This window comes from Carassius carassius, chromosome 28, assembly GCF_963082965.1.
Source record: "Carassius carassius chromosome 28, fCarCar2.1, whole genome shotgun sequence".
NCBI lineage: Eukaryota > Metazoa > Chordata > Actinopteri > Cypriniformes > Cyprinidae > Carassius > Carassius carassius.
This window is the reverse complement of record NC_081782.1, coordinates 2,146,807-2,159,798: the sequence shown is the minus strand read 5'-3', so window position 1 is coordinate 2,159,798 and position 12,992 is coordinate 2,146,807. Positions and strand designations below refer to the sequence as shown.

The following is a 12,992-nucleotide window of genomic DNA, read 5'->3' as shown; positions in this document are numbered from 1 at the left end:
GGTAACAATGCTGTTTTTAAATGTATTTGCAATTTTTCCCACATAAAATGTGTTTTTACAAATTAAATAGCTGCCTATATTTATTACTGCTATTTATCAACACTGATAATAATCAGAACTGTTTTTTGAGCAGAAAATCAGCATTTTAGAATGATTTCTGAAGATCATGTGACACTGAAGACTGGAGGAATGATGCTGAAAATACAGCTGTGCATCACAGGAATAAATGACATTTGAACACATTTGAGTATGGATGTGTGTGTTAGTCATGTTAGCATGTGTAGTTACGTTCGGCCTTCAGTACGGCTCGCCTGGTGTTGAACCCTCGGCTGTTTCTGACGGAGCAGTTAAACTCCCTCTGCAGGTCATCAGCTGAAAAGTCCATCACATTCAGGACTCGTTCTTTCAACTCGTTACCATCATCATATGACACAAGCCTAGAAACACACACACAAGTCAGTAAAACAGAGATAGGGACAGATCAAAGAAGTAAGAAAAACACAAACATGTCGTACGTGGCCTCAGGTGAGCTGAATCGTGGGTCGGCGAGTTGCTCCAAGGTTTTTTTATCGATGGTCCACCAGATGTGCTGCTTTTCCTCGTACAGGTGAGGCAGATGCACACGACAGGACAGTGTCACTGTATCTCCTGCAATGCAGACACATTCACTGAAGCATACAGAAGAAAACACGGCAAAAACAGCAAAAAAAGATGATGATGCTCACCCAGAGTCACCGTGTAGATCTGATCACTCGCGGGATTCAGGATGATGGGAACTTTACTGCCAATATCAGGAACTACAGGAGAAAGATGTGTGAAAACCTTATGACGAGGTCAAATGAATTAATTAATTCTGCCACAAAAAAAAATAAAAAATAGAAAAAGTTAGATTTTTTTACTCTCACAATTTTGCAAATAATTCTCCCAGTTGTGAGATATGTGAGAAAAACTCTGAATTGTTCAGTGAAAGTCTGATTTGAGAGAAAAAGTCAGAATTGTGGGATGTGAACACAGAATGGAGATATAAACTCAATGGTGAGCTATTAATTTATATTACAAAATATATAAACCCAGGATTGTGAGATATGAATTCAGAATTGAGATATAAATTCAAAATTAGATTAATTCAGAATTGTGAGATATGAATTCAAAATTGTGACAAATTCAGAATTGTGAGATATAAACTCATAATTTCGAGATATGAATTCAGAATTTTGAGATATGAATTCAGAATTGTGAGACATGAATTCAGAATTGTGAGATACAAACTGAGAATTCTGATATTTCAGAATTGTGTTCCTTACATTTTTTGCTGACGCGTTTTATCCAAAGCGACTTACAATTGCTATATATGTCAGAGGTCGCACGCCTCTGGAGCAACTAGGGGTTAAGTGTCTTGCTCAGGGACACATTGGTGTCTCACAGTGGATTCGAACCCGGGTCTCTCACACCAAGTGCATTTGTCTTATCCACTGCGCCATCACCACCCCACACCACCCCACATTGTGAGACATGATTTAAGAATTGTAGACATAAACTCAGGATTGTGAGATATGAATTCAGAATTGTGAGATATGAATTCAGAATTGCAAGATATGAATTCAGAATTCTGAGATATGAATTCAGAATTGCGAGACATGAATTCAGAATTGTGAGATATTAATTCAGAATTGTGAGACATAAACTCAGAATTGTGAGATACAAACTGAGAATTCTGATATTTCAGAATTGTGAGACATGATTTAAGAATTGTGAGATATTAATTCAGAATTGTGAGACATAAACTCAGAATTGCGAGATACAAACTGAGAATTCTGATATTTCAGAATTGTGAGACATGATTTAAGAATTGTAGACATAAACTCAGGATTGTGAGATATGAATTCAGAATTGTGAGATATGAATTCAGAATTGCAAGATATGAATTCAGAATTCTGAGATATAAATTCAGAATTGCGAGACATTAATTCAGAATTGTGAGATATTAATTCAGAATTGTGAGACATAAACTCAGAATTGTGAGATACAAACTGAGAATTCTGATATTTCAGAATTGTGAGACATGATTTAAGAATTGTAGACATAAACTCAGGATTGTGAGATATGAATTCAGAATTGTGAGATATGAATTCAGAATTGCAAGATATGAATTCAGAATTCTGAGATATAAATTCAGAATTGCGAGACATTAATTCAGAATTCTGAGATATAAATTCAGAATTGTGAGACATGATTTAAGAATTGTGAGACAAACTCAGGATTGTGAGATATGAATTCAGAATTGTGAGACATGATTTAAGAATTGTGAGACATAAACTCAGAATTGTGAGATACAAACGGAGAATTCTGATATTTCAGAATTGTGAGACATGATTTAAGAATTGTGAGACAAACTCAGGATTGTGAGATATGAATTCATAATTGTGAGTTATGAACTCAGAATTGTGATATGAATTCAGAATTGCAAGATATAAGCTCAGAATTATTATATGAATTCAGAATCTTTAGTGAGATATGAATTCATAATTGTGATATAAGCGCAGAATTATATGAATTAAGAATTGTGAGATATGAATTCAGAATCTTTAGTAAAATATGAATTCAGAATTGTGAGGTACGAATTTAGAATTGCGAGACATTAATTCAGAACTGTGAGATGAACTCATTTTTGTGAGATATTCAGAATAGCAAGTATAAGCAGTATAAGCTCAGAATGGTGAGATATGAATTCAGAATTGCAAAAATAACAACAAAAAACAGAATCACTAGATCTAAACTCGCACTTCTGAGAAAAAAGTATGAGTTGTGAGATAAAAAGTTGCAATGATATTTTTTAGGTTTTTATTCCGTAGCAGAAACAAGCTTCCACAGAAATGAGATTAGAGGACCCCAGAAAACCATACCAACAGCAGTGACATTAATGTTGCGTGTGAACTGGAGCATGCGTCCGTTCATCTGATATGAAACCACACAGGTGTAGAGGCCTGTGTACGACTCCATCATCGTGTAGATCACCAGATCATCTCCTTTCAGCTTTCGGTGTCCTTGAAACGGATGAGTACTGCAAAACTACAGAGAAACAGACAGATGAGCCTGCATGACCTACACTGATCTAGATTCAATGTTTCTTAAATCACTTCACACTCTCTGAAAGGGAGATGAAGATAGAAGATGTCAGTCCCAAATATTATGGGTTTTATTAGTCTTTGTAGCATTTTTGTTTTAAGGTCCTTTCACACTGGACGCGATTTTGATGCGCGAATAATTCGCGCGATGGTTTTATTTTTTGATCAGCTGTTTGTGTAATGAGTGCTTTCACACCGAACGCGAATGTGCTGAGGCGAAAAAACGACTTTTATTTTTTTCGCTTCGATGTCGATTTTTTTTTACTTTTGGAGGCGACAAAAAGGCTTCAGCCAATCACATACAAGGAAACAAAGGTGACGTCACAGCAAAAAAGAATGCCAGACGCTGCTCCGGATCAATTGGTTCCCTGAAGTTTGTGGTTTGTCTCGTCAGATGCGGTGCCACTATCTGAAGGAGCGCCTCGAATTGTCCCACAGACATCCGAAAGTAAGTGTGGAACCGGCCATGATAAAGTTTTAGCTCCTGTACAAGATTGGCATACTCCCCTTCAGACTCTCTGTTCTTTAGGACTGGGTGCACCCAAAACCTTCTTTTCTGTCTTTTAAAGAAAATGAAAAGCTCGTCCTCACTGGATGATGATGTTGAAGTGTCCATTTTCTCAACTGTCGGCGCGAAAGTTTTGGAATGTTGAAGCTCTCTGAACGTCACAGACATCGCAAATTCGCGTCGCGGCTGATGTGAATGGTTTTGACGCGAACTATTCGCACGCGAACTATTCGCTTATTCGTTACGCTTTTTCGTTACGCATCCGGTGTGAAGGGGCCTTTAGTCCTCTTATTTATTTTTATTTGTCTATTTAGTTTTTATATAATTTTAGTTCAGTTATGGTTATTTTAGTATTTAAACTTAATAAAAATCTTGCCTTGGCAACTAGCCAAGGTTAATGTTTACATTTACGTTTACATTTTCTTTCTTTTTTTTCAAGTAACTAAGGGTTTGGCTGACAGCAATGCTATCATTAACTAAAACTAAAAATTAATTTAACATGCTAACTGAAAATATAAAAAATTTTGCTTTTTGTTCGGCAATAAAAGCAACATTTAGTACATCAACATTCTATTAAAGTACTGAAATTATTAAAAAATAAATAATTCCATATAAAAAAACTAACCAATAATTTAAATGAAAAAGGTGTTATATATATATATATATTTTGTTTATATTTTATATTTTTTTTTATTTATATATATATATAGTGGCATGCAAAGGTTTGGGAACCCCTTGCAGAATCTGTGAAAATGTAAATACTTGTAAAAAAAAAAAAATACATATATATATATATATATATACACATATACATATATATATACACCTTTGATTGGGGTTATTTTTAATAATTTCAGCTATTTTTTGTGTTGTGGACTAAATGTAAACATATTTTAAGTAAAATATCTTATTTTGGGCAGTACTAACTGAAAAATAGCATGCATTTTTTATGATCTCTTATTTTCTCTATACCTTGTCTACTTTTACATGCAAAACTCTTCATAAATTGCCACAAAAACTCAAAACTGTTTTCTCCACAAGCAACAGCTTTCTGTGTTTTATACGTATTGCACCATGAAAATGCAGTTAAAACATTTGACTGAAATGACCTTTAACAAGCTGCACAAGGAATACAGATTTCTAGTTTGATCAGGGCACAATGTATTTGAAGCTGAATGCACACATCTCCAGTGCTGCTTTTATTTGCTGCATTTTCAAGGCGAATGATCTCATTCCCACAAGTGCCCCTGAAAACTAGAGCCTAGTGGTTAATGGCTCTTTTTTCTCTAAAGACCAAGCTTTGTACTCTGCAGGATCCCTAAATATTTTCTTTCAACCGTTGATGCATTTCCTTTTGAAAGAGGAAGCTGTTGCAAGATTTGCTTCTAGTTTACAAAACATCTGTGAATTCGCTACTTGGAAGGCGACATTCTTATTTTACAGAGAAATTGATTGGACATCAATGAAAATATGACATCATCACCCACATTATTGATCCAGTGATCACAAAACTAAAGTCTCTTCAATGTATGTTAGTTTATTCGAGGGCATGTTGGGAACAAACTATACTTTCAGTCAGTCATACAAGTACTAATCAAATACTAAAAAAAAAAAAACAACAACAACTGAGAATATCGCCTTTATGTTGTCCAAATGAAGTTCTTAGCCATGCATATTAATAATCAAAAATCCAGTTTTAATCTATTTACAATAGGAAATTTACAAAATATATTCATGGAACATGATCTTTACTTAATATCCTAATGATTTTTGGCATTAAAGAAAAATCTATAATTTTGACCCATACAATGTTTTTTTTTAATTAATTTTTTTTGTCTATTGCTACAAATATACCCCAGAGACTTAACCCTTAACTGTCACACACATTTTTGAACATAGACTTTATAGTGCACGTTCCAAACTTAAATTTTTATAATGCATGAATGAAAACATTTTGTAACATGATATTGATGTACCATGAACCGGATTTTGTGCCCCAGGGCCACATATAGTTAATACATCTTTGTTCATATCGCCACAGTTCGTTTCTTGCATTATACGACTCTTTAAACAGACAAATTACCCATGCTAATTAGCATTTTTATAGTTTTGCTCACGCACAACCTTTAAACTGAATGATGCTGATTGTTTGAGTTGACGTCCTCTCAGTTCATTAGCTGTGCGACTCTGGAGATTAAGAAATTCATTTGCTTCATAACGGTTGGATGAGTTTTCAGCATCATATTTAATTATGATAGTCTGCGATGTTTATTCACACACACATGGACTCACGTGGTACCAGCTGACGGAGTGTGTGCTGTTGGGCAGCGTGAGTGTGTTCAGGTCTGGACAGGTGAGGGTTCGCTCGCTCTGTATCGGTATGGTCAGGTTCAGGTGAGGTTGAGCTCTCAGGTTACACTCTCCGTCCTTCTGAACCACCTCCAGCTTCACGCCGATCTTCACACACGAGGAAATGTTGCTGCCACACACACAAAATGATCAAATAACCTCCACGATTGCTCACACGCTTATATTCAGATTTATATTATATACTAACCTAACCCTAACATACATACTAACATCCAAATATGTATTTTATTTATTTATTTATTTATTAAATTCTAACCTACTCCTTACATGATGGATTTCCTTACATGATTTGGTTACAAGTTTCTATTTACATCCAAATTTATTCACCCTATATTTTATTTTATTTTATTATAAACACAACATATTGAAATTACCTGAATTATCTGATTGTAAATTTTCATACATTTTTCACACGATATTATATTATATTACTATATCGTACAATATCATATATCATTATGTGTATATTTTGGTTATGTTTATATACATGTTTAAATAAAACATCTAAAATAAATGAATGAATAAACGAATAAATAAATAAACCATATACTTATACCTTTGTTTATTTATACTTTTATATTCTTTCTTTCGTTCATTCTTTCCTAATATGATGAAACAGCCCACATGATTTAGTAATGCATTTATATTTAGATAATATTTTAATTAAATTTATATTATATTAACATACATGTAACAATTACATTTTAAATGTAATTTATAATTTTGACATATATGGGATTTGAAATGTGATAGGATAAATAATTCGCATATATTACAGTACACCTGCTTTTGAAGCTTACAAGTACATGAATACAAGTTATGAATACATGACGGATGCCGGAATTAGTGATGATATTCTGGGCATTCACTAACCCATTATACTTCCATGATGTGATGTACAGTATTTGTGTTCACTCTAAACCAGACTAATCCAGCTTTCTTAAGACTAGTTGTTTAATCATTCAGCTAGTCAGTTTTGAATGCATGTGGCTGCGCACATCTCTATGCACAGTGTGAGTGTTTACCGGAGCATGCAGATGTAGAGTCCGGCGTCCTGCGCCGAGGCCGGTTGTATCCACAGGTACTCGCGGTCTTTGTGCAGTGTGTGTAGTTTGAGGTTGATGGGCTGCTCCAGCTCGTGTGTGTGTGTGTGTCGGTACCACAGCAGAGACAGACTGCTGTTCTGAATCTGACTGTAGCTGTAGAGCGTGGGATAAGAGAAGAGCGGACAGTAGATATACGCCACCTCCCCGTCATACACCCGCACCGAACCCTCGCTCCACACGCCCCAGTCATGACACTGAAGCTCTGAAACACACAAACAACCTCAGAAACACACCTCCGTAATCTCATGGATTCAGATTCATGATCTCAAAGTCAACATCAAACGATCTGAGCTGCTCTGTATTGATTTTATAGCTCTGTACTGTTAATGCAGTGCAACTATGTCTTTTTACTCTTCCCTGAAATTTTAGTCCATTACTATTAAAGTGTTTTTGAAATAAGTCTGTTCTGGTCAAACAAGGCTGCATTTATTTGATCAAAAACACTTTTGTGAAATATTATTACTGTTTAAAAGAACTGTTAAAATGTAATTAATTCCTGTGATGCAATGTAGAATATCCATAAATTGAATGCATCCTTGCTAAATAAAAGTATTACTTTCTTTCTACTTACCTCAAACTTTTGAAATATGTTCTGAAAAATATTGAGCAGCACAACTGTTTTCAACATTGATAATAATCAGAGATGTTTCTCAAGCAGTAAATCATCATATTTTCATGATTTCTGAAGATCATGTGACACTGAAGACTGGAGGAATGATGCTGAAAATACAGCGGAGCATCACAGAAATAAATTACTTTTTAATAGATATTCACACAGAAGATATTTGAAACTGTAATACCATTTTTAATATTTGATTTTTTTTTACTGTATTTTTGACCAAATAAAAGCAGCCTTGGTGACCAGAAGAGGCTTCTTTGAAAACATTATTAAAAAAATCATAATTATTCCAAACTATTGACCGGTAATGTACTTCAACCAAACATTAATAATAACTCCATTACATCACCTGAGCCATGAAAGCGAAACATTTGAGCAATAAAATTTCTTCTTCATGGTCTCAAACACTCAATTATTGCGTGCAAATCAATATTAGGTAATTGAGCTATCAAATTTATGACATGAACATGGTGTAAAAGTTAAAACATTAAAAAGGCCGACCCGATTACATCTTAAAACTCACACATCAGCAACTAATGCATCAATATGAAATTAATACCTAGGCATGCTCTTTCTTTCTCTCTCTCTCTCTCTTACACACACACTCACCATGGAAAGAGAAATACACTTACAGTATGCAAACGCAGTACGGTATAATAATGAAAGATAAGGTGATTTGTTTAAATGCTGAACCTGCTGAACGTCAAAAAGTCTATTTAAATAAATTACCATCCCAAATCAAACTGACACTGCATAACAAACACTTAAACAGAACTAATATCAAAGTTATATATGGCAATCAGTGTTATTCACTTTGTTTTGTTTGTTTTTTTTAACAGTACTGCCTTAATGGTTTGATGTTTTGTACAGTTTATTAAAATAAATAAATCAGAAAAAAAGATTTTGATTCGAAGTCCGGGAATGAATCAAATGATTCGCGAACCTCCTCTGAAGTTCCGATCTAAATCAAATGATTCGTGATCATAGGCGTCGATTTCGGGGGGGACGCGTCCCCCCCAGATTTCGTCGTGAGTCATTTTGTACCCACCACTTTTTTTTTTTTTTTTTTTGAAAACCTCGAGTTCAATTTAGCCGTTCTGCTGCTGCGCTGGCTACACGCTTTTCTGTTCATTAAAACTGCAACAACTGTAACATTATTATCTCTATATTACTATCGCGCTTCTTTTTTTTAAAGAATGTTTTTCAAATGAGTTGACAGTTTGGAATGGACAGTGAACGAGCGGGAACGAGGCTACCTAGTCTTTGCTGGGATTGGCCAGAATTTCTGGCGAATGTATCATAGACGAGCAAGTCATTTAGCCTTCATACAATATCACAAGGTTGCATCCTAGTGCCATGGACTATAACATATCAAAGTGATAACCTGTAGAACAAATGGATGTTGTTGTACACACAGCATGGGTCTGCAGACCATTGACACAAAGGTAAGACGCGATAACTTATGTTTATTAAGATTTGCTGGTATTATGGCTAGGTCTTGTGCATTTGCACACAAGGGATCGGCTGTTTTAATTCTTCTCTTGCAATTAATGTTACGTTAGACTTCCTTAGCCACCAACTTAATTAGCTAGTTACGGTTTGCGTTCATACAGCAAGTATTGGGGGATATGATTGTTGAGTAGTCAGTATCTTGTTTAATTATTGCTTGAATCTATTGCTGAATTCTGGAATAGTTGTGATGATGATGATGATGATGATGATGATGATGAGGAATGGATCAAGTTTTAGTCAAAATGCCTGATGTAGATTGGATGGATGCATGTTGTTGTGAATTGAGAGCAGTCAGATCATGGTGTGATAGTCAATAGTGTTCATCTGTGCTACACGTATTTTTGCTTTTTCAATCTTGATAAAATTTGTAGTGCTTAAGTTGTGTTGTGTGTAGATATGGTAAATTGTACTGGGAATTAAATCAAATTATTACATGGCTTGGTTGAATTCCACTGTAGAATGAAGTCTGTTATTTCTTGATAATAACACCGTTGTCATGAAAAACAGAGCGTTGCTATGGACGCAGCAGGATTCTAATCGTAGAGATGGAACTATTTTCTTTAGCGGAAGCAATACAATCGTGTTTAAATCAATAAACTCTTTTTTAAATCAATATTTTGTGTCAAATTATTGATTTATTTGGTGGGTAGCCATGTAATAAGCGGGATAATGTAGAGCGAGGCCCGATTTTGGGTTAGATTTTTTCCCCCGTTTTCAGTGGTTATAACAAAGCAACATGAAAGAGAAATTTGGTAATCATTGTTTAGGTACATTAAACCACGTCATGGCCATGTCATATTGTCAACATGGTACTTATATGATGATATGAAGCAGATTAGTGGGTCATATATCATATGTCTAATGCTTTGTATGGCTTTCTTCTTCATAAAACGAGTCGGACATCATCACATTTTTGTATACATTTTTATTTATTTACATTAATAAGATACAGGACGTCTTTCAAAACATGACCTGCGCGAAAGAGAAAAAAAAAATGCATCATTGTACCCAGCACTTCTGAAAATGCACTTCTGAATGCGTCTCTGTCCCCACCACATTTCAAACCAAACTGACGCCCATGTTCGTGATACACGATCCGAATGGATTGCTTCAAAACACTGAATCTTTTTGCGACGCAATGGTTTCACTGAGTCAGAGATACTAAAAGCTCGATTTATCCCATCACTACTACGTGCTTTTGAATATCATTACAAGCGATGTTGAAACTGAATGATCAAAGTCACGATTTTGAATCAATCAGAGCAGTTCCAATCTAAATGACTCTCTCAATTGAATTGGTTTGTCTGTTCTTCCACTTTTCGCTTCTTAAGCCATGTTTACATGACACTGTCAGTAAAAACATTTAAAAATCGAAAATTTTAATAAATGAAAATAAAAAAACTAAATAAATAAAAAAAACATGGAATTATAAAAATCAAAGTTAAGGTGATCTGTCTGAGTTAAAATGCTGATATCAAAACATATACAAAAATTATTAAACCTGAAAAAAAGAAAGCTACATAGAAATATAAAAAAGACTAATAAAATTATAAAAGTGTAACAAAATTACTAAAACTATAATAAAAACAAAAACATAAAATACAACTAAAATGACTAAAACTGAAGTTAAAGTCAAATAAAGCTATATAAAAAAGTTAAAAAATAAATAAATAAATAAAAACAATAAAAAAAATAAAATAAAAGCCAATTCAAGACATTTAAAACTACTATAGTAGCATATAAATAATGCTACAAAACATACTGCATGCATCATAGTGGCACGCTTAATTTACACATGCTCCATGCAAACAAAAACACACTTATGAAAATGCAATTTCTGTAAAATAATGAAAGATAAGGTGCTCTGTTTGGGTTTAAATGCTGATCCTGCTAATGTCAAAAAGTCTATTTAAATAAATTACCATCCCAAATCAATGAAACTGCACAAACACACACACACACACACACAGATTCTCATTCATATCACACACACACAGACAGGCAGGTGATGTCAGGATGTGTGTGTGTGTGTGTGTGTGTGTGTGTGTGTAATTGCTCTGTCACTTTGTGACTGGGAGGGGATTAGTCTTCCTATTAAGAGTGTCTTAGTACAAGCGCTCACACACACCGCGCACGCCGTTATAAATGACCCCCTTCTGGAACAATCCATTTCCTGTCCTGCAGCGGCAAGCGTTTTTAATTAACCCCTGCTTCCAGAGGTGCACCCGGCCGTAATCTCATGACCGTCCTAATATTATGACATATAACAGCACATGTGATACAGCTGCTGCATGAAACATGAAAACAGCTGCTGTTGCATTATTCATGTATCAATATGAGGTCTCTGTGCTATTTGGTTACTGCTGGAACTCGCTCGAATGTGTTCTAGGTCATTAGACGTGATGTTAAGGAGCTCGGAGAGCCGCTGTCTTTAAGGATGCACTTTTATACTTCACGCCGTCTGTCAAGACATCGACTCACTGGGCAACACCTTCGAAACACACTCAGAAGGAAACATCTGGTGCATCACTGAAATGTTTTAAGATGTTTAACCTCATTTTGGAAGATTGCACAAACTTATTGTCTGCTTTTGAATGTTTAATGTTGTTTAAAAAGATTTTGCTAGAAAGTTTTCACTTGATTTGGTTTTATTTTTTAATAAGGAAATCGATTCTCCATTAAAACATGCAACAAGCATCTGGCAATGTTTTTGTTTATTAAAACTAAAAAGATCGAAAACTGTTTTTAGTAGTTGAAATAAGGTAAAATATAAATATTTCATAATATAAATATTAGATGAAAAACTTTGATGAAACTTTGAAAAATGACAGCGAAATTTAGAAATGTTGCCTTGGCATAATTAATAAGTGAATATATTATATAAGCTATTGAGAAGCAAAAACTAATTAAAATGACAAAAGCACAAAACAAATTTTGTTAAATTAATATTTTAAGTTTTAAAATTAAAATAAACTCCAAATATAAAAATAAAAGGAAATTCAAAATGTAAATAAATACTACTATATTAATAATAATAGTAAAACTATACTGCATGTATGTTAACGTATTAAATTTAAGTATTAATTTAGTATATTAGTATAATTTTTGTTAATATTTTGAATTAGATTTTATTTTTATTTTTTGTTTTTACATTAATTTGAAATTTTTTGAAAGTTTTTGTCATTTTCAATAAGTTTATTTTAAAACGTCTATAGTTTTTATAAAAACTTTTTATTATTTTGAGTTATTTCAGTACTTCAGGTTAAGCTAAATTAAAAAATGTTTTTGCCTTGGCTGAAATAAAATGTTTATTTCAGTTTGTAATTTTTATGTTTTGTTTAGTTTTTCTGCTTTTAGTTAACGAGCAAACAGCAATGAAAAAAAAACAAATTATAAATCAAATATATAAAATATGCAAAAAAATCATCCATAGATAATCAAAGCTTAAAAATTTGCTGGAAACAACAGTTGCCATCAGCCTTATAAACATTTACACCAAATTTAATCACTCGTTCTATTTTTTATTGATTTTTTGCATCATTCAGCACAATTTCTAGATGCAGATTCTATGATTTAACACACAGACCTCTGGAGACGCTCTTGCTGATTGGTGGGAAGATCTAATGTGATGCTGCTGAGGGGATCAATTATTCAAATGTGAGATCTGATTGGTTCCTGATAGATGAGGAGGAAGGATATAGTCTCTGGGCAAGAGAGCAATAGAGGATTCATCCTTCACCAGTCACAGACCG

At 34.0% G+C, this 12,992-nt stretch overlaps 1 protein-coding gene across 3 annotated transcripts in view; it reads right to left on the bottom strand.

The window, feature by feature from the left end:
- LOC132107682 (interleukin-1 receptor accessory protein-like) overlaps positions 1–12,992 on the bottom strand; it is a 28,445-nt gene that overhangs the window by 10,288 nt on the left and 5,165 nt on the right. For all 3 annotated transcript variants that reach the window (XM_059513824.1, XM_059513822.1, XM_059513823.1), the window contains 6 exons: positions 7,029–7,311; positions 5,926–6,112; positions 2,904–3,069; positions 726–797; positions 516–648; positions 289–437 (listed from right to left, as the gene is read on the bottom strand). In XM_059513824.1, the coding sequence (XP_059369807.1) occupies positions 289–437; positions 516–648; positions 726–797; positions 2,904–3,069; positions 5,926–6,112; positions 7,029–7,311 (990 nt within the window). The remainder of the gene's footprint in view (positions 1–288; positions 438–515; positions 649–725; positions 798–2,903; positions 3,070–5,925; positions 6,113–7,028; positions 7,312–12,992) is intronic.